Raw genomic sequence first — 20,189 nt, forward strand, 5'->3', positions numbered from 1 at the left:
TTATCCACCTACACACCTCCCCACCTTGGAAAAAGGGACTCAGCTGGGGGAGAGGGATGAGAGATTTCTGGCCTCAGAACAGTGTCTGGCCTCAGAGCAGTTGCCAGAATGTCTGCAGGTGACCGTAGAGACATATTGGGTGAGACGGGGTGCTGCTTCCTGACCGTGTGCCTCCCCAGGTGCAATCGAATCCTGGACAAGAAAGGGGAAGTGGTGCCGTTCAAGAACAAGGACCGAGATGAGATAGTGCGCACTGTCATCGAGCCCATGGCCTGTGAGGGCCTCCGAACTATCTGCATAGCTTACCGGGATTTCAATGACGGAGAGCCCCCGTGGGACAACGAGAGTGAGATCCTCACCGAACTGACCTGCGTCGCGGTGGTGGGCATTGAGGACCCCGTGCGCCCAGAGGTAAGGCTTTGGCTTGGCCAAAGGGTAAGAAAACATGAATGGAAGTCTTCCAACAGCCCCTGGCGCGTGTGCAAGCTGAGCACGGTCTAACGGGAAGCCACCCAGGAGTCACGGGAACTGGGGTACTGGTTCCATTTCTAGCTGTGACCCCAGGCGTGTTACGTAACAGCTTCTCACTTGCAGGGATGGATGTTCCCAGGCTTCCAGCTTCACAAAACTGCTTTAGAGTGCTGAACTGCTAGAAGGTGCCATTCTGATGGTTAATGCCGTCTGAGGGGTGAGAAGTATAGGTTTCATTGAGCTTATGATTTGATACCTAGAACAGCCAGGAGGCTGAGTTAACTGGGACACCATCCCCGCCTCCAGCTGCCTTCTTTCAAGCAACACATTCTTGTTGAGCGCCCCTAGGGTAGCTGAACACTATTCTAGACGCTAAGGCATCGGAAAAAGTCTCTGCTCGAAAGAAATTCAGACAGATGGACTGTTAGTTGTCAAGGCCCCCAGGCAGGAGAGGGCAGTGTGCATTGGGGAAACTGCAAAGAACTGATATGGTTGGGGTATGGACCAGGGGGGTGGAGAATGGCAAAAAACGTCTGCTAGGGAGGAAGACAGTGGCCAGATCTCAAAGGGCTGTGTATATGCCCTGCTAAGGAGTCTAGATCGCAGGGAGAGTAAGCTTTCACACCCAGCTCCCGAAGCAAATTTCCTCTTCAACTCAAGTTACACTAAAAGGCAAATTCAAATGTAGTACCGTGGGTAGGACAGAAGTGAGGTGACACCGGACAATATAAAAATGACCGGACGTAGCCAGTGCCCCGTGGCACTGCTCCTGGGGTACCTGTCTCCTGTGTACAGTGAAGGGACCCTGAACGGGGACAGCCTAGCAGGCCTCACCACCCCACCTCCTCCTTTCCCCTTGCCTTACTCTCCATAGGTCCCAGATGCTATCGCCAAATGCAAACAAGCTGGCATCACTGTCAGAATGGTGACCGGTGACAACATCAACACAGCCCGGGCCATCGCCACCAAATGTGGCATTGTCACACCTGGGGATGACTTCTTGTGCTTAGAAGGCAAAGAGTTCAACCGACTTATCCGCAACGAGAAGGGCGAGGTGGGTCGCGGGCGGGAAGCCTGGGTCTCGTGTGGCGCAGCTGGGACGCGCGGGAGAAAGCAGCTGGCTTTTGTTGTGGTGGTCGTGTGTTTGTTTTTGTTTGGTTTCTGTTTTTTTGGAAGATCTAATCGGCTTTATTAAATGGTTTCATGAATCGGGCAGCAGCCCATAGAGGAGGGAGGGGAAGCTGTGAGGAGTTGTACCGCCAAGTGGGTGGTTTTTAAACTGAAATCTATTCATAGCGAGACGTTCCTTCTACCAAAGCTGCTCAGGGGGTAAAACTGCGAGTTTCCTTTCTCCTCGTCATCTTCATTCATAAGCTAACTTTTGAGACAGCCTCACTAACTTTTCGCGTCTTCCCGATTTTTTTCAGTTAAGGAGTGATTTTGTACTGATTTCCCTCCATCCTCACCCTCCTGTGTCACCACCCTGTGACTAATGCTGGCACAGGTTTGTAAGAGGATGTGGTCTGGGCGTGAAGCAGACCAGAGCTTCCTGGTCTACATAGAAACCACACCTAAGACCTTAGAAGCACTTTAGCCCCTGGAGCCGACAGCTAACCCCTGCCCACCTCCTGTCAAGGCTCCAAGAAATAGGGGATTGGCTCCCCAGTAGGGAACTGGGAGGAAAAAAGAGACACGCGGAGCCTGAATGGTCACCATCAACGAATCTGCCCTGGGAGACTCAGCTGGATTTTCATGTCCCGTGGAGGCCATGATAGCAGCCGCCATGGGCCATGGAATGCCAGCTCCCCCAGAATCTCAGAGCGTGGGGAGAAGTAAGCTTCTTCTGGATGACTATTCTGGGCTTGCCTGACCTGGTGTGGTCTCACGTTGGCAGGTGGAGCAAGAGAAGCTGGACAAGATCTGGCCGAAGCTTCGAGTCTTGGCGCGATCGTCCCCCACTGACAAGCACACCCTGGTAAAAGGTAAGCTTGGCCGCTGGCCAGGTACCTGGGGCAGAAGACGGCCGTCTGGGGCAGGGCAGACGAGGACCGTTGGCCAAAGCAACTCTCCTGGCCTGAACAGGAAGGTCCCAGGAGAGCTCTCCGGCTCGTGGGGGGAACAGACAGCTTAGCCAACATCTGTAGTCAACACATATAATAAAGTGGTTTTTAAACATCATATCTTGGGGCACCTGGGTGGTTCAGTCGGTTAAGCGTCCGACTTCGGCTCCGGTCACGATCTCACGGTTCGTGGGTTCGAGCCCTGCGTCGGGCTCTGTGCTGACAGCTCAGAGCCTGGAGCCTCCTGCTTCGGGTTCTGTGTCTCCCTCTCTCTCTCTGCCCCTCCCTCACGGTGCTCTGTCTGTCTCTCACAGGTGAATAAATGTTAAAAAAAATTTTTTTAATAAATAAATAAATAAAATAGACATCATATCTTATTCAACCAGGGCAGGTTAAATGATTCCCATTTTGCACATAAGGAAGTTCGAGGCTGGGAAGACGAGTAGCTTACCCAAATTGGCCAACTGGTAAATGTAAGTGGCACAGTTCAACCCCCAGGTCTCTGTCCTTAATTCAACCTGTGGCTTCTCCACCAAACACCAGCTGCCTTACGGCCCTTGGGCTGCCACAGGCTACCTGACAAAGACAGACTCGTAGGTCAAGGTGCCACCTGTGAAACAATTCACAGCCCTGGGGTGATGCTGTAGAACCTCCAGCATAGAGAAGAAAGAAGGAAAGAACAAAGTAGAAAGGGAGATGGTCACACACACACACACACACACACACACACACACACACACACTCACACTTGGGCACCAGCCTGGACACCAGAGAAAAGGCATCCAGATATCATGTATGTGCATGTAGATGTGTGCACGTGTGTGCATGCTGGTGTCCAACTCTGACCTCCCGATCTTTCTCCTGTCTTCTCCTTGGTCGGAAGAAGCCAGCCTCCTGGGAAGTATCATTTTCTGCTTTAACTCTTCCCCCCCCCCCCCATTGTTTTGCTTCCTCTTCCTGCTCAGGGAGCACATGGCCCTCGCTGGCTGAGATGGAATGGAAGGATGGCTGGGCTTCCCTAGCTGGCTTCAGGACCCTGCAAGGCGTTTCCTCTCTCTGGGTTTCAGTTTTCTCCTCTGGAGGATGATGGGAGTGGCGTAGATGATCTGGATCCTCTCCAGCCTTCTGAGTCTATACCACCTGTGGCTTCAGGCTGGCTGTCACTGTGCCCTTTGCTCCTCCCTCTTCAAAGCGCTAGGCCTCCTGGCCTTGGAGGCTGAGACACTGCTCTCCTCCGACCACCAGAGGGCAGGAGTGCACCGTCTGCTCTCGTTGCCAGAGTGGCTGCCCAAGACCGGATCAGTCCACCTCACCTGGTCTTCACCCCTTCCTGTGGTTGTTTTCAGCTAGTAGCTGCACTTCTGTTTGTAAATTACCTGTGTTTACATGCCTGCTGCCACATCGAAGGCTGGACAAGGTGCTCCTCTAGCCTTTCCTTACCTCAGATGCCTGCACAGAACAAGGCAAAGCAGTAGCAGCTTCTCAGGAACTGACAGATCTGTCAGGGCTCAGAAGGATGGTTACACTTTCAACATGCTATCAAGTGAGCTTGTAACCCACAAAATAAAAAAGAAAGGAAAGAAAGGGAGGTGGTAGCAGGGGCCAGGGAGGAAAACCCCAAAAGCACCTTCGAGGGGAGCAGAGGACTGAGATGGCCCATGTGGACTCACCGGGGTGTGTCTGTTTCTCCCAGGCATCATCGACAGCACTGTTGGGGAACAGCGACAGGTGGTGGCTGTCACTGGCGATGGCACGAATGACGGGCCGGCCCTGAAGAAAGCAGATGTTGGCTTTGCCATGGTAAGCAGCTCAGTACACCGTCTCTCTGCCTGCAAGCTGCCTTCCTCCATCAGGAAGCCAGGACAGGCTTCTTGTAGCCTGCCGCTTCCTGTCCCTCCACGTCCCATGCCGCGCTCTTTTTTCTGACTCTGTCTCTCCTAACGACCCAGCCAGTGAGAGTATGTGTAGTGGGAGAGCCATCAAGTGTGAAGACTAGACGACACAGGCAGGGAAACCACGACGTGTCAAGCACGTATTCCTTCGCCAGCACTGTTCATCACTCTGCTTTACGCTCGTGAGGCCAAGCGCATCGGAAGCACTTGGAGAGTTTATTTAAAATCGCATATTCCAAGGTTCCACATTTGGATATCTTGATTCAGTAGCACATGGGTGGGTCCCAGAAATGTTTGGCTTTTCCTAGCAGGCACACTGGTTCATTCTGACATTCCAGCAAATGTAGAAACCCCCGGATTGCAAATGTCATTCTCACACTCAAGTAGCTGATGATTGTAAGCCTCCCATATGTATTGCACTATTGGTGATTTTTTTAAGCCATGGAACGATATTCAAGAATAATCTGTGTTTGGGGTGCTCTCTTTAAAAGCAACCAAAAGGGGCACCCGGGTGGCTCAGTCGGTTAAGCATCCGACTTCGGCTCAGGTCATGATCTCACGGTTCGTGGGTTCGAGCCCCGCGTCGGGCTCTGGGCTGACAGCTCAGGGCCTGGAGCCTGCTTCGGATTCTGTGTCTCCCTCTCTCTGTGCCCCTCCCCTGTTTACTCTCTCTCTCTCTCTCTCTCTGTCTCTCTCTCTCTCAAAAATAAGCATTAAAAAAAAAAACCACTTATTTTTTTAATACCGTTATGAACTCATGGACTTAAGTATACTTGATGTGTTTTGATCCATTGCCCTTGTTGTTATTTTGACATTCACATTGACCCATCATTAGCCTCATGAATATTGCTGGGTCTTTAGATACAACGGCAATTGTCTTTAATACCTTACTTGGTTTCTGGCATGATAAAAGTTTCCAGAATCATCATGCATATTTCTCGTCCTTCCTGGAATCATCCATTTCTCAAAGGAGTCCTGCTTTTTGGTGAGAAATGGTATTTAGAGAACACAGTCTACATGTCAGGGTGTTCCTGACTACTGAGTAATTCTTTGTTTCTAGATCTTTTCAATGGGCAAAGCGAGGAAATACATCTTTTATGCCTCTTTTTTTTGTTTTTGTGTTTCTTTGTTTTAAAGTAAAATACTTCATGAATCCATATTGGTATTTCCAAAGCAAATTTAGAATTATAGAACTCTAACTTGCTAATTTTATTTAACTTCCTTGATTTTCTATTTATATCTCTTAAGCTGAAAATTCCGATCCTAATGTCATTAACATAATCATAATTTGCTTTACCCTAAAATATAGGTGATAGTCTCAAAAGAGCAATAATAATACAATTACTCTACTACAAACAGTTCAAGATCTTTCTTACAGTTCTTTTTTTATCCTGGAGGTATATTCTACCAGGTTCCGCCATCAAGGGACTATGTCTTTCAAACTGTCGTTTGGAACTTTTTTTTAAATTTTTTTTTAATGTTTATCTATTTTTGAGAGACAGAGAGAGGCAGAGTGTGAGCGGGGGAGGGGCAGAGAGAGAGAGAAAGACACAGAATCTGAAGAGGCTCCAGGCTCTGAGCTGTCACCACAGAAGCATGTGTTGCTTTGCCTTTTGGAAATTGCTTTTTAAACTTAATTTCGTTTTATAACTCATATAAAGTAGTTCTCAGGTCTCCGTCTCGGGTCAAATATACAAAACAAGGTCTACACCAAGAAATCCAGCTTCTGGGGGCTCCTGGGTGGCTCAGGCGGTTAAGCGGCCGACTTCCGATCTCGAGGTCCGTGAGTTCGAGCCCCGCGTCGGGCTCTGTGCTGACAGCTAGAGCCTGGAGCCTGTTTCGGATTCTGTGTCTCCCTCTCTCTGACCCTCCCCCGTTCATGCTCTGTCTCTCTCTGTCTCAAAAATAAATAAACGTTAAAAAAAAAATTTTTTTTTTAAATAAAAAAAAATTAAAAAAAAAAAGAAATCCAGCTTCTGCTCACCTCCACCCCGTTTCCTCCCCTCTTAACCCTAAGTAACTTACTTCTCTTGTTTTTGGTGTATCCTTTGTTTGCTCCTTTAAAACATAATCAAACATGTAATATGTTTGTATCCCATTCTCTTAGCTGAGTGATATTATCTATACTACTATCTATGCTTATCTATTTACACACCATACACTCTTTCTTTCGCATTGCTTTTTCACTTCATGTAACCTGGAGATTATTCCATAGTAGTAAGTACATAGAGTCCTCCTTCCTTTTTCTCCCCCTTTTTACAGCTCATGTTATGGCACTGTGTGGATTTATTAGAGAACTTTTTGATGGGGAAACTGACTGGTATAGTCTATGACAGGTATTTGTTTATTGCAATCCGAAAGGGAATATATTATTACCTGGTAAAGAGAACAAAATCATCTACTACTAGAAGCCCAGTTAGTGAATACACTCCTCTATGGATTGTAGGATTTGCAAGACTTGGGATAGAAGTATGGGCTGGTGGTGTTAGGGATGGTTTTGCAAAGCAAGTAGGGCTTAATTGCAAGGACCGTTGACAACCGATGAGATTTAAATGGATGAGGAAGGAGGATGTTCCAGGTTTAAGGAAATGGTGTAAGTAGAAGTCTATATTCAAGAAGTGAATAAGAGATTCAGAGAACTGTGAATAAACCAGTGGGTTTTGAGCAGAAAGATTAGATAGGAGTAGGCTGGAGAATGAATCCATCCGAGTTCACCTGTTGAGGGCTTTGACTGTCAGTCTAGAAGAGTTACTGTTTCTAAAAGCACAGCTTTCAACCATTGATAATGTCTCTTCAGAAACCTTTAGTGGTTCCCCAGGAAGAGAATTTTGAACAAGGATAGGACATCTGAACTGTGCTGCCAGACTACTCCTCCTGGAAAAAAAAGTAAGGTGACTTAGAGGTGGGGGGTGGGGGGAGGGACAAGGACTTGAGTGAGATACTAGCAGCGGCAAAAGAAGTATAAGGACTTAGGGGCACCTGGCTGGCTCAGTCAGTGGAGCTTGCGACTCTTAATCTCAGTGTTGTGAGTTCGAGCCCCACGTTGAGGGTAGAGATGACCTAAAAATAAAATCTTTAAAAAAAAAAAAAAAAAGTGGGGCGCCTGGGTGGCGCAGTCGGTTAAGCGTCCGACTTCAGCCAGGTCACGATCTCGCGGTCCGTGAGTTCGAGCCCCGCGTCTGGCTCTGGGCTGATGGCTCAGAGCCTGGAGCCTGTTTCCGATTCTGTGTCTCCCTCTCTCTCTGCCCCTCCCCCGTTCATGCTCTGTCTCTCTCTGTCCCAAAAATAAATAAACGTTGAAAAAAAAAAAAGAAAGAAAGAAAGAAATGTATGAATTTGGAGGTAAAATAGATAGGACGTGTTCCCTATCCTTTCCTTCATTTCTAAGGTGGGGGAGTAGGAGAGAAGGGAGAAAGGAATATCAAAAGATAACTGTCAGGGGCGCCTGGGTGGCGCAGTCGGTTAAGCGTCCGACTTCAGCCAGGTCACGATCTCGCGGTCCGTGAGTTCAAGCCCCGCGTCGGGCTCTGGGCTGATGGCTCAGAGCCTGGATCCTGTTTCCGATTCTGTGTCTCCCTCTCTCTCTGCCCCTCCCCCGTTCATGCTCTGTCTCTCTCTGTCTCAAAAATAAATAAACGTTGAAAAAAAAAAAAAAAAAAAAAAAGATAACTGTCATTTCCAGCCTGGGTTCAGGAGTAACACGGTGGCATCAGACCCCAGCCCTGTTTTCTGTGGACTGACAACGTCACATTTTCCCTTGATCTTTGGAAGCGAGAACTCAAAATACGCCGGCTTGGTTTTTAGCAAGGCAAGTGCGCCCTCTGGCGTTTCTGCCTGGTCCAGAAGCTTCTTGGAGGTCACGAACTGCAGCCCTGGTCCAGAACGTAGATAAGCTCTGCTTTAGCCAGTTTCTCACTGTTCTCCTTCCCTTTCTTACTCAGGGTATCGCAGGCACGGATGTGGCAAAGGAGGCATCAGACATCATCCTAACAGACGACAACTTCACCAGCATTGTGAAGGCAGTGATGTGGGGGCGAAACGTCTATGACAGCATCTCCAAGTTTCTGCAGTTCCAGCTCACTGTCAACGTGGTGGCCGTGATTGTGGCCTTCACCGGAGCCTGTATCACTCAGGTGAAAGGAGCGGAGTGCGGGGTGGGCGAGATGGGAGAGGTGAGGCCGGGGCTAGGGAACGCAGGAGGTGGGGTACTATCTACTAAGGATTAAGGACAAGAGTTTCCCCGGTGGTGTTGGGGCAGAAGTTAGCTCTGCTGAGTCTCCATCTGCCCGTGTGGAAGGATGGTAACTCATCTACCATTAATTAACACATCCTTGTCAGCCGCTGTGATGGGTACTCCTATGTGTTATCTCTCTTCTTCAAAAGCAATCTTGGAAAGTGGGTGAGGAAACCAAGGCTCAAAGAGGTTAGGTAACTTTCTCAAGGTCACTCAGCTAAGAAATGGCCAGATCCAAAGTCTGGGTGGATAGTGGGAGCTAGGCCATTGCAGGGGCAAAGGTGAGGCTGAGGAGGAAGGTAGGGGGTGTTTTCCAAGGAAAGCTAAAAGGACTGGTTCTTCCCACCAGGATTCCCCACTGAAAGCCGTGCAGATGTTGTGGGTTAACCTAATCATGGACACTTTTGCCTCCTTGGCCCTGGCCACCGAGCCTCCTACGGAGTCTCTGTTGAAGCGTCGCCCCTATGGCCGCAATAAGCCTCTGATCTCACGTACCATGATGAAGAACATCTTGGGCCACGCAGTCTATCAGCTCACTGTCATCTTTTTCCTTGTCTTTGCCGGTGAGCCGAGGGTGAGGCTGGGGCTGGGGGAAGGGTCGGAGGGCTAAATGGAGATGGGGGCAGAGAATGGCCTGGGGAAAGAAGGTAACAATGGTGCACACTGAGCACAAGACTGGGAGTGATAACAGCTGCGTTTACTGAGTGTGTCCTCTCTTCCCTCTACCTGGCACATTATGCTATTTGATGTACCCCTCTCAAGAATTTCACAAGGGTGGGGGTGCCCGGGGGGCTCAGTCGGTTGAGCGTCTGACTTCAGCTCAGGTCATGATCTCGCGGTGTGTGAGTTCGAGCCCCGCGTCGGGCTCTGCGCTGACAGCTCGGAGCCTGGAGCCCGCTTCAGGCTCTGTGTCCCATCTTCTCTCTGCCCCTCCCCTGCTCGTGCTCTGTCTCTCTCTGTCTCTCAATAATAAATAAATGTTAAAAAAAAAATTAAAAAAAAGAAAAAGAATTTCACAAGGGTGGCTTCTATAGCTTTTTTTTTTTTTTATAGATTATAAAAACCGAAGCTCAGGTCACATAATGAATAAATAATGGTACTAAGGTCAAACCTGTGTCTGCCCTGACCCTAGTCCACAGTTTTACCACCACGCTGCACTACAAGAAGTCGAAATCAATGGAGCAAACTGAGAAAGAGGGTCAGATGCGTTGAGATGAGAACTAACACTTAGAAGTATTTGATAACTAGTGTAGCTCAGATACTAACCTATTAGAACGGACACCGGCCGTCAGCAAGCAGTTTGGCCATGCCAGCGTGTTCTGACTCAACCTGAGCCCTCGTGGAGCTCATACTTCACCCACTAATGCTTCCTTCTTCCCCACTAGGTGAGAAATTCTTTGACATCGATAGCGGGAGGAAGGCGCCTCTACATTCCCCACCCAGCCAACACTACACCATTATTTTCAACACCTTTGTGCTGATGCAGCTCTTCAACGAAATCAACTCCCGCAAGATCCATGGAGAGAGGAATGTCTTTGCAGGCATCTTCCGCAACCTCATCTTCTGCTGTGTGGTCTTGGGCACGTTCATCAGCCAGGTGAGCCCCCAGCTGGAGTTGGGGTAGGAGGTCTGGGATGGCAAAGGCCAGAAGCTGGGAACAGGATTCCCTAGGTACGAAGGAGAAGACATGAGGGAATGATGGGCACTCGGGCTGTAGATTGAACACTTTCGGATTCCCAGGTGGCTTCCATTTGCACATGATCTAGAACCGGAGCCTGCTGGGTCAGGTGCTCCAGGGCAAGGCAACGTGTTGGTAGCCAATCAAATAAGACTTGTGGGATCCTTTGCTTATCTTTCTAAAACACAGAAATTTCACAAAGTGACCAAAGAGAGGGCCACTCTCCTAGGTCCTTTCCATGCCTCCTGCCAGCACGCATGAAAGGTGCAAATACGTGCTGTACGGGGTCTTCCCTTGTCCCTGCCCCTTTGTTCACGAGGGGCTCGTGGCAGAAAATGCTGTGCAATTCACAGAGAAAGAGAAGTACGTGGTTCACATGCAGTTGACAATAAGCCTGACTTAGGCTCCTCTTGTAGAACTGGGGTCAAGGGCACAGTTGCCCTGGTGGTGAAAGGATTGGGTTCCTTCCTCCTTGCCCTAGTCAGAGGTAGAGTAAAACATCTGCAGATACAGGAGACTATGAGCTGGCCCTATGACAAAGGGCTCCTGAGTCTCTCCCAGCAGGTATCTCCCTTATTTGCCCCCCTCCTCAATTCCCCCTCTCCATCCCTTTGCCTTCTCTTTGTCACCCACCGGCTTTAGTCACAAGAAGCCTCCAGCCCCCCTGGATCGCCAGCTCGTCCCTTAATAATAGTCATAGTAACGATATCTGCCCCTCCATCAGGGTCTCTATAAAGACTGTGTCTCTCTTCCCTTCTCCCCTTCTGGTTTCCTTCCTTCTTCTCCAACAAGCCGATCAGGGCTTGCACCACAGGGATCACGGGGCAGGGGTTGATGTGGCCATGATGGCCTTGGCTGGACAGCTAGCTACCTGTTACCCATCGACCTGACGGTAGGCTGCCTCTTTCTCGGTTCTAGATCCTCATTGTGGAATTCGGGGGTAAACCCTTCAGTTGCACGAAGCTCACCCTGTCTCAGTGGTTTTGGTGCCTCTTCATTGGCATCGGAGAACTGCTGTGGGGCCAGGTGAGTACCGGCAGGGTCGCTGTGTGGGTCCGCACAGCCGGCGACGCCCCTTCCTCTAGAGGAGATGGAACACGCACCGCGGGGACTCCCAGATCGTCCCCGTCATCTTCTCCTTCCCACCCCTCCCTACCCACAGCTTTCAAGATCTTCCCATCTTACAGGATCCCAGAGGGGACTGATCAGTGCCCACCCCTTCAGAGGCTTCGGATCTCTTCTCTAACCATACCTAGAGACAGGCACGTCCCTTAGCTTCTCTGAGATGGGAGTGGAAATTGTCAATGGGATTTTGCTAAGAAGAAAAAAAAAAAAAATTGAGGGTCTTAGAAGCAGAAGAGTTTACCAAGCAGAAGTCTTTATTCTGATGAAGCCACAGTCTGGCTGTGAGCTGTTGTGCTGACAGTTTTTGTCTGGTTGTTGTTGTTGTTGTTGTTGTTTTTAATGTTTATTTTTGAGAGAGACAGGGTGTGAGTGGGGGAGGAGCAGAGAGAAAGAGGGAGACACCGAATCTGAAACAGGCTCCAGCTCTGAGCTGTCAGCACAGAGCCCGACACGGGGCTTGAACCCACGAACTGTTGAGATCATGACCTGAGCCAAAGTCGGACGCTTAACTGACTGAGCCACCCAGGCGCCCCACTGTGCGGACATAGTTAAGGGCTCCCCAGCATCCTGTTTTTCACCCCGACCTCATCTGGGTTGCATGCCTGACCCTCATCTAAGACATATCCAGACTCGCAAGGTCTCTAGAGAAGCAGATCACACAGTTCAGAGCATAGATTCTGGTACCGGCCACCCGGGTTTGAATCCCCATCTCCCTTCTACAAACTGAATCACTTCGAGCAAGTGTCTTACCCACTCTGTGCCTCAGTTTCCTCAACTTAAGATAATAGGATCATTGTTCATTGTTGTTGATCAGCCAATGACTTACAACAATGTCCAGGACCCATAAGTACCCAGTAAGAGTGAGCTGCTAATATCATAACAATATCATCACGTCTGGTTAAGTTTTGTTCCTTCCCTATGACCACCGTGTGCATCCCCGTCTCTGACCCGGGCTAAGCTCTGCTTTGCAGACCCCCACTCTCTACTGACTGGCATCTGGCCCCCCGGGTGGCTTTGCTCTAAGTGGCCCTTCCCTGGGACCGCAGGCCTTCCCCCATAAACCTGCTAGTTGCTTCTTTCGTATCCCCGAGGTGCCTCCCTGATTAATTGCTATCCCAGTTCCTAACACAAGTCCTTCCGCCCCGTCTGTCTGCCGGCGTTTATTGATCAGGGGGTCCCTTTTATACTTGGGTGAAGCCCGCTTGTTTCACTGACTATCTGAAACTCCCGTCTGCGTCTGGTCTCACGTGTGGCCACATAACCTTGGTGCCGGATAATGGCCTCCCTTCTGTACCACGGAGCTCCTTCCAGTCATCCAAAAGTTTCACTTTGACCTTCTTCCTATTTCAAAATACTTGACTCTGCATCGGAACGCTCATACAGTCCCCGTCTCCTCCGAACCCTGTCTGCTCCTCGTCTGTCTGTGGAAGAGAAGTGATCGAGCTTCCTGTGTGGTTTATTTTGAATTGCAAGCCCAACCCACTGCCCCATGTCTTCTGGTAATACTCCTCTGTCCCTCCCTCCTTGGCCTGTCCCACCCACTCCCTCATCCCAAGCCCAAGAAAACCTCTAATAGCCTTTCACCCCCGTGTCATACACAGGAATTACTTTGCCCGTGGTAACTAGAAGAGGGTCATTCCCTTCCTGCACTCTTCTCTTCGCCCATACACATGCAGTGTGACCGTCCTGTCCCCAGACTTGTCTTCCCCCTGGTCTGGTCTCTGTCCCTTCCTACTCTGTATCACGCATTACAGTTCTACTTCCCTTAAAAGATCCATGGCAAAATGGAAAGGAAGAACTGAGACAGAAGGAGAATGAAGTCTACAACTAACCAGGCAGCTGGCTGGTCAGATACTAGAATGGGAGTTCTCCTTTGTATGTCCACAAATACAGAAGGCCTTCGTGATGGTCCGCCAGTTGGTAGGCACCGCCTACCTCCCCACCATGGGTGGTAGGGTGAAGACTGACCCACCCGGGGGCCTGACCGTGCAAGCTGAGTGACAGCTCTCCCGCCCTGATTCTGGTGTCTCCCCTTTTGCTGCACCTGTTCTCAGATAATCTCCTCGATACCTACGCAATCCCTGAAGTTCCTGAAGGAGGCCGGGCATGGCACCACGAAAGAGGAGATCACCAAGGACGCGGAGGGGCTGGATGAGATTGACCACGCGGAGATGGAGCTGCGCCGAGGCCAGATCCTCTGGTTCCGGGGCCTGAACCGCATCCAGACTCAGGTACTCTTCCTAGTGGCCTGTCCTCCCTCCGGGAGAAGAAATGTCTCCAGGTTGGGGGGTGTTGGGAGGGCAGCAGCTGTTCTTGGTGGCCGACACCTCTTCCCTCCCTAAGGCTCACTGCTGCTGGACAGCCCGGGCTCCCTTGCTTCAGGACAGATCGGGCAGCAGCTGCTGCGGGGGCTCCATAGTCAGAGGGCCTAGGGCACGGGACACCAACTGGTAGCATAGTCCTTTAGCTTCAGGTTGGCTCTAAACCCCACTTTGCCACCCTCCCATTGGGCCGGCAAGCTTCCCGTGTAAGGTCTCTTGCAAGCACCAGACCTCACTTCAAGGTGGGAGACGTTCAGAGTCCTTCCCCACCCTTGAGGAGGAAGGAGTTAGACAATAGCTCTCAGCCAGCACCTCCAGCATACGCTGCACGCACATCCTCGAGCTGCTGTTAGGATAATGTAGCTGTTCTCCAGAGGGATCCTGGAGAACAAAGAAACAAAGAGAACAAAGAAACTCATCCTCTTCCCCACTCAAACTCATCCTCTTCCCCACTCAAACTTTAAGGCCATGGTGGGGAATCTGGTGGCTAAGTGTGTATAAATGACAACAGTCTTTCACTGCCGAAGCATCTTTTGCAGGATTCAGACTTGCTTCCCAAGAAGGAAGAAGCTATAATTTCCCCAAACCTTTTCCCTTCTCGAAATTTGTAAAATGGCCTCGATGCTGCTTGAGCCCCCCGCCTATGAAGCCCTACAGCAACTTTTTGTTCCCTCCCTTTCCACGAAGCAACTGTAACCCACCTTCTCCTGGGTGGGCGAGCTGGTCTAGGCCGGTCATCCTATCTCTCGCCCTGTCCTTGCTCCATATGCCTCTATTGTCCTAGTCCTGAGATTTCCCACCCCCAGAGAGCAGGCCTGTTCCTCTCTGCTGGTTGGCTGGAGAGCCCAGAAACAAGTTCACTCTCTAAAATTAGCCTTGCAGATGGTTTAGAAAGTTCCCTAGTCAAGCCCACCTCCTTAGTGCATAGGGAAGAGAGATCAAATGAACCTTCACAACTGAATATGCTGGGAACCTGTCTCCCACAGACGAGACAATGATGGAGGTGGGAAGGAAGGGAAGGAAGGGCTAGGTAGGGAAACATGGGGGCTCCTCCTCCCAGAGAGGGAAATTCCCACGGGACCTGCCAAAACCGAGCCCCCCCCCCCTCGCCCCCGCCCTTCCAGGCCACTGGCTCCTGTCTCTAAGGTCCGGTGCTTTCCTTCAGGTCTGCTCCTTTCAAAATAACCTGTCTGCTTTTCTCTCCTTCAGGGTCACTGCCTCCTCCTATGTGATTTTTTTTTTCTTAGCCAGGATTCCCTCGTTCCAGCGTCTCCTGGCCCCTTGCCAGACTTCTGTCCTGGGGGGCTGAGAATCATGGATCTTCCTTCCCCTCCACTACCGATTTCCATTCCCTCAACTCTATACCTCTCGGTTCCCAGCCTGCATAGCTTTTAGGAAACTGCCTGTCCCTGTGGGGGCCTGAGGCAGCTGGGCCAGAATGGCATGAAAGCCTAGGCAGCAAAGGCAACCCTCGAAGATGCCACCATGACCAAATCCCTGCCATTGGCGGTGTGCACCTGACCCCATAAGCAAATGGGCCTGGCTGTGCTCACCTGAGTCACAGACACCTGACGCTCTCTCCTGGCATCAGCCGGTCGGCCTCAGCAGGGCTCTAGCGAAACCCCCGCCATCTGATTGTTGGTCCTCATTGTCATTCTCATTGGCACACGTGGGGGATGACAGGTGTTGCCCAGCTGTTGTCCCATCCTGGTCCCTTTAGTTTAGGGAGACCCAAAAGCACTAGAGAGCCGAAGCTTGGGAAACTTAAGGGCTAGACTCTTGGGAAGATAACCCTGGGATCCACTTTCACTGTGGAGGTTGGGACTTTGTAACACTAACAGGCACTAAGGAAGGAGTGTGCACCGTAGCTCTGTCCTCCCCACGTGCAAACCCTTTCCTACCACGGGATTGGGCTCCTCAGTCGCCTGGAACTAAAAACTATATAATGTGATGAAGGGATGATAGTTTAGCTCAAACTTTGGTCTGAATCCAGAAACGCACCCTAAACATTTCACGGCTTCTCGGGAAGCTTTAAAAATAAGAAGAACGGTCGGACTCATAAGGTGCCTGCCCTCCCACCTTCCCACCTGGGGAAATGAAGTCACATAAATGGAACCAGCCCTTGGTGTTAAGCCTGTGGGCATTTTTGAGATGATTCAACCAGATCCTGAAGGAGAAAGGAATTCTTTTTGATTTGTTCCTTGTCACCTCGGGGTCAGGGGTAAGGACGGGAGGTCTGCCCCAGGCCCCGGACCAAGACCGTTGCTGGAAACCAAATGGCATGAATTCACCTCTGTCTCTGAGAAGTAGCACACAGAACACCAGAGGCCACTTGTGTGGGTTAGACTTGTAGCCACTAACCACCACCGGCCAGCTTCCTCCCCCTCCCTGGATCTGGCTACTGAGTCATTGTCAGACATCTGCCAGACATTTATCTCCAGTGTGTGACCGCAGCTAGTAACATTCTCACTCGAGAGCCTGGCTGCTGGATTCCTCAGCTCCCTTCTCAGGGGCTCTGTCCGTTTCAGCCCCGGGAGAGGGTGTCCCAGAGAAGAAACCCAGAAGCAGGTGAGCCCAGCCGTCGTGGCCTGGGAGGCTTTCCACCCCGGCCACCTGTGTGTGGGCTACTCCATGCCTATGTTTTTGCTTTAAACACAGGAGTTAGATTCCTGCAGAACCTGCAAAAACAGGTCGTCGATCTCATTGATTCAGAGGTTCCAGAGCCTCAAAATTCAGTAATCTATACTTTGCCTCGTGTCTTAAATTCCATGCCTTATTTTTTCAGAGGACAGGTCAGCACAGTGAATAAGCTGTCACTATCCGCCAGGAGTCATGGGGTGGAGAAGTACCTTTACATTTTGGATACATTTGGACACCCACACACCTAAAATGTCCTTCATAGGCTAAAAGGGAGGAAAGAGAAGACTGGATTCTGGCTGGGTGTTTGGACTCCACGGCAAATTGTTCCTCAAATGAAGTGTCATATGCAAATAACGGTTTTCCCCCTTCTCCTCACTCTTGCTTTGTGTCTGAGGGAATGTCGCTCTTTTCCCCGGCTCCTGTCCCCCTTTCCCCGCACTTTCCACCCCCCTTCCCTGACCCTCCAGGACCCCCGCCCCCTGCCTCTTTCTTCACCCCTCTCTGACTGTGGAGCAAAGCTGTCTCACTCTCTGATTCTTTGCAGATCGACGTAATTAACACATTCCAGACGGGAGCCTCTTTTAAGGGAGTCCTAAAGCGACAGACCATGGGTCAACACCTTGATGTAAAACATGTTCCTAGCGCATCCTATGTAACAGTTGCGCCAGTCAGATCTCCCCCCGCCACTTCTGTTCCTGCTGCTGTTCCACCTCCTACTCTGGGCAGTGAGTGACAGTCTATTATGATGCATGATTTGCTAAAATGACCACCAGAGAGCACGTGGCATCCACTTTAACCAACCGTGGTTATCTTTTCCTTTTGGTTTTTCCCTTTGATCTTTGACTTAAGGGAAGAAAAATGGGACAGAAATCCCACTCCCAAACCAGGCTGTGTGCCCCTTTATTTATTTACTTTTTTCTTAGTGTTGAAAAACTATTAAACCATAGCCATTTTAAAGGCAATAATCCTGTTTTCTGATTGTTCCTCTGCATTGCTCGTTTCTTCCTGGAGTTTTGTGTTGGTTTGTTTTGCTTTACTTTAGTTTTTTGTTTGTTTGTTCTGCCTTGTTTGGATATGTTGTTCCTCACCTCTCCTCCTGCTCCTTGGAATCTAAACCTTATCTCCTAAGGTTAGATGTGAGCTTAGGCCAATGAAAACCCTGCACTCGCCTCATTTGGGGGCAAGTTTCAGATCTCCTGAAAATGAGTATGAAGAGAGCTACATTCCCATGGGGTTTTCTTACCGGTAGATCTGTCATAATTGAGCCAGTGTTGAAGTCGGTCCCTTAGGCTACCTCTCTGTCGTGAGCTGGTCATACTGGCATAGAGTAGCTGAGTGTGAAGAAAAGAAGGTGTTCAGTTCACATGCACAGGGCTAAGTGTCCCTAAGGTTTCACTTTTCAGGGACTTTAAACCAAACTTTTCAGGGACTTTAAACCAATTGAATTCACATGTGGGCAGGAGAAATGTATAGGCAAAGGTCAACATAACATGTTTTTCTTCACTCCAACTTTTTTTTTTTTTAAAGGAATCTCTGAAGAGCAGCTTTTGCTTTGTTTTGTTTTTGTTTGCTTTTCCTTTCCTCTAGTTTGACTGTGTCGGCCGTAGCCAGCCCTCCGCATTTTATTGTGCGTATAAGGTTTTAGGAACCCCTTTCGCAGCCAGACTGTCAATTGGAATGCTGCCAGTGTTTAACCTAAGATCTGGTGTTCCCTTCGGTAGATTACTGGATTCTTGCTAATGCTTTTGCCTTCCTGTTCCTGGTCACTTTACCTTCCCCCAATGGGACACAGAGAGGTGAGAGAAGGCTCTTTGCTGATAGTGCTGTTAAGGTACTTGGTGGGGAAGGAGTCTCTGTGTATGAAGTTTATTGTGAGCTTCAGATAGTTGAGTGTTTTATTTATCTCTTTCTCCCCCACTTCCAACCTCCCCCCCACCCCAAACCCTGGAACAGGGAGGTAAAAGAAAGAACAGTTGCATTGTCTACGGTTCACGTGGTTGTGACCTGTGCAGGTTGACCAGACTTAGATTATTTGTTGTCTTTTCAACCAACTCTAAGGGTTCTGGGGTGACATATAGGAGGTGGGGTTTTCTACAGATACATATTTCTATAGATACATATTTCCTAGGCCCCAAAGCAGTCAAAGAACAAAATAAGTCCTACCCTTCTCTCTCTGGTCCTTCCACATTCCTCTCTTATTTCCTTTTTTCATCTAGTTTTTCCCTGTCCTTCTAACTAGCATCTGTTCTTTTTTAATTATGCCCTTCTTTTAGGAAGGGTTAGTGGCAGATGTCGCTGTGATGTGAAGGTAGAAAGAGACTAAGCAGAAGACAGAGCCCGTTGGGCTCTTAGGGAGTTGCCGGTAGAAGGTGTGGTCCACACCCTCAAAGATAGAAAATCAGTCAAGAGACACAGCCACACCTGCTCTCTCTCCAGCTGTGCCTTCTTACTTGGCCGTCCTAGAAGAAATAGTCACGCATTTGAGGACCCCCTTCCCCATTCCAGATCTCAAAGTGAATTCAGTTATTTATCTAACTTTCTGTAGATAAATCTTTGAGATTTCCCTCTATAGGAAAGCCCTACTCCCTTCTCTTCCCCTGGTTTCTGAAAAGGGAACAGAAAACTGTAGAATATAGCTGAAGAAATGGAGTCTTCATCTGCCCCTTCATAGAGCTCCAGAGAGTGGCCCTTAGCCCTTATACCTAATGGAAAGTCCAGCCTGGTTGGGACTCCTAAGACATGAGAAAGAGTTACCCTTCAATCCGTGACTCCACCCATAGGACAGGGGCCACAGAGGTGTCATTTCCCAGCGGTTTCGAGAGATGAAAACTGGGGAAGGAAGGGCTGATTGGCCGAGGGGAGAGTGTCAATGGCTTTCACAGGACCCTCTTCACCAATTATGTCTTGTTCCCCGTACACGGCTCACGCACCAGACATCAAGAAAGGAGGATCCCACCTCTGCTTGGGGTGGATTGGTGATGATGTATCTGTGTGATTGTGTTACATACTCTCTGAGGCCAGTGCTGGAGCCGAGGAGCATTCTGGCACCCTTCTCCCTTCTCTCTGCCGCCAGGCCACTAGATGGTGCCACCTAGCTCCCTGACCCCTAGCTCTTTATGCAGGATGCTGGTTTCCCTTTAGATTCTAGAAGCCCTGCAGTCTAGCCGGATGACTGTTCCTTGCTCCCCCAAAGAAGAAATCATCCCGATTTTTCCATCTACCCATTCCAATTCACTTTTATTTCCCTTACTGTTTACCTGTAACAATGTTATTGATCACCCCAACAGGTGAGAGGAAAAGCCAGAAAACAGGGCTCCAGACCCTGACTCCAACCCCCGTTTTTAAAAATCTGTTTTCTGTATTGGACTTCACACAGAGTTGTTTTCATTAAGTGTTCAGTGGCTTAAAAAAAAAAAAAAATAGAAGCAGGAAGTTTGAAAATCACTGATATTGAAGAGAAGCAACTGGTGGTATAAAGGTACCTGTTCTTCAGCAGCACTTCTTAAACACTTTGAAATCTCAAGAGCAGGTGGAAAGCGTGGGCCATGCCATCACTCCTACAGGGGGGTGACATGGCTTTGAACCCGCCTCTTGAGCCTCTGTTCCATCCGATCTGACCTAGATCTGGAGCAAAGAGCAACATGACAGGTAAAATTCACCCGTCAGATGGTCACTAAAAGTCCTAGCAGGGTGGAAAAGTAGGTCCTTACTTTCCGTTCAGCGTGGTGAACGTGTGCCCAGGTTCCTTCTTCCTGGCGGAAGCGTTGA

The 20,189-nt window shown here is 49.6% G+C and overlaps 1 protein-coding gene across 8 annotated transcripts in view; it reads left to right on the forward strand.

Annotated features, from left to right (window-relative positions):
• Positions 1-20,189, forward strand: part of ATP2B4 (ATPase plasma membrane Ca2+ transporting 4) — a 98,814-nt gene that overhangs the window by 72,240 nt on the left and 6,385 nt on the right. For 5 of the 8 annotated variants that reach the window (XM_030303418.2, XM_030303422.2, XM_030303419.1 and 2 more), the window contains 9 exons: positions 180-411; positions 1,346-1,525; positions 2,366-2,453; positions 4,225-4,331; positions 8,365-8,556; positions 9,007-9,220; positions 10,043-10,254; positions 11,254-11,361; positions 13,515-13,691. In XM_030303418.2, the coding sequence (XP_030159278.1) occupies positions 180-411; positions 1,346-1,525; positions 2,366-2,453; positions 4,225-4,331; positions 8,365-8,556; positions 9,007-9,220; positions 10,043-10,254; positions 11,254-11,361; positions 13,515-13,691 (1,510 nt within the window). Of the gene's footprint in view, positions 1-179; positions 412-1,345; positions 1,526-2,365; positions 2,454-4,224; positions 4,332-8,364; positions 8,557-9,006; positions 9,221-10,042; positions 10,255-11,253; positions 11,362-13,514; positions 13,692-16,965; positions 17,147-20,189 lie in introns of all 8 variants that reach the window. The other 3 variants (XM_030303423.2, XM_030303424.2, XM_030303425.2) reach the window with 2 other exon arrangements.

The sequence above is a fragment of the Lynx canadensis genome, chromosome F1, assembly GCF_007474595.2.
Source record: "Lynx canadensis isolate LIC74 chromosome F1, mLynCan4.pri.v2, whole genome shotgun sequence".
In the NCBI taxonomy this organism is placed as follows: domain Eukaryota; kingdom Metazoa; phylum Chordata; class Mammalia; order Carnivora; family Felidae; genus Lynx; species Lynx canadensis.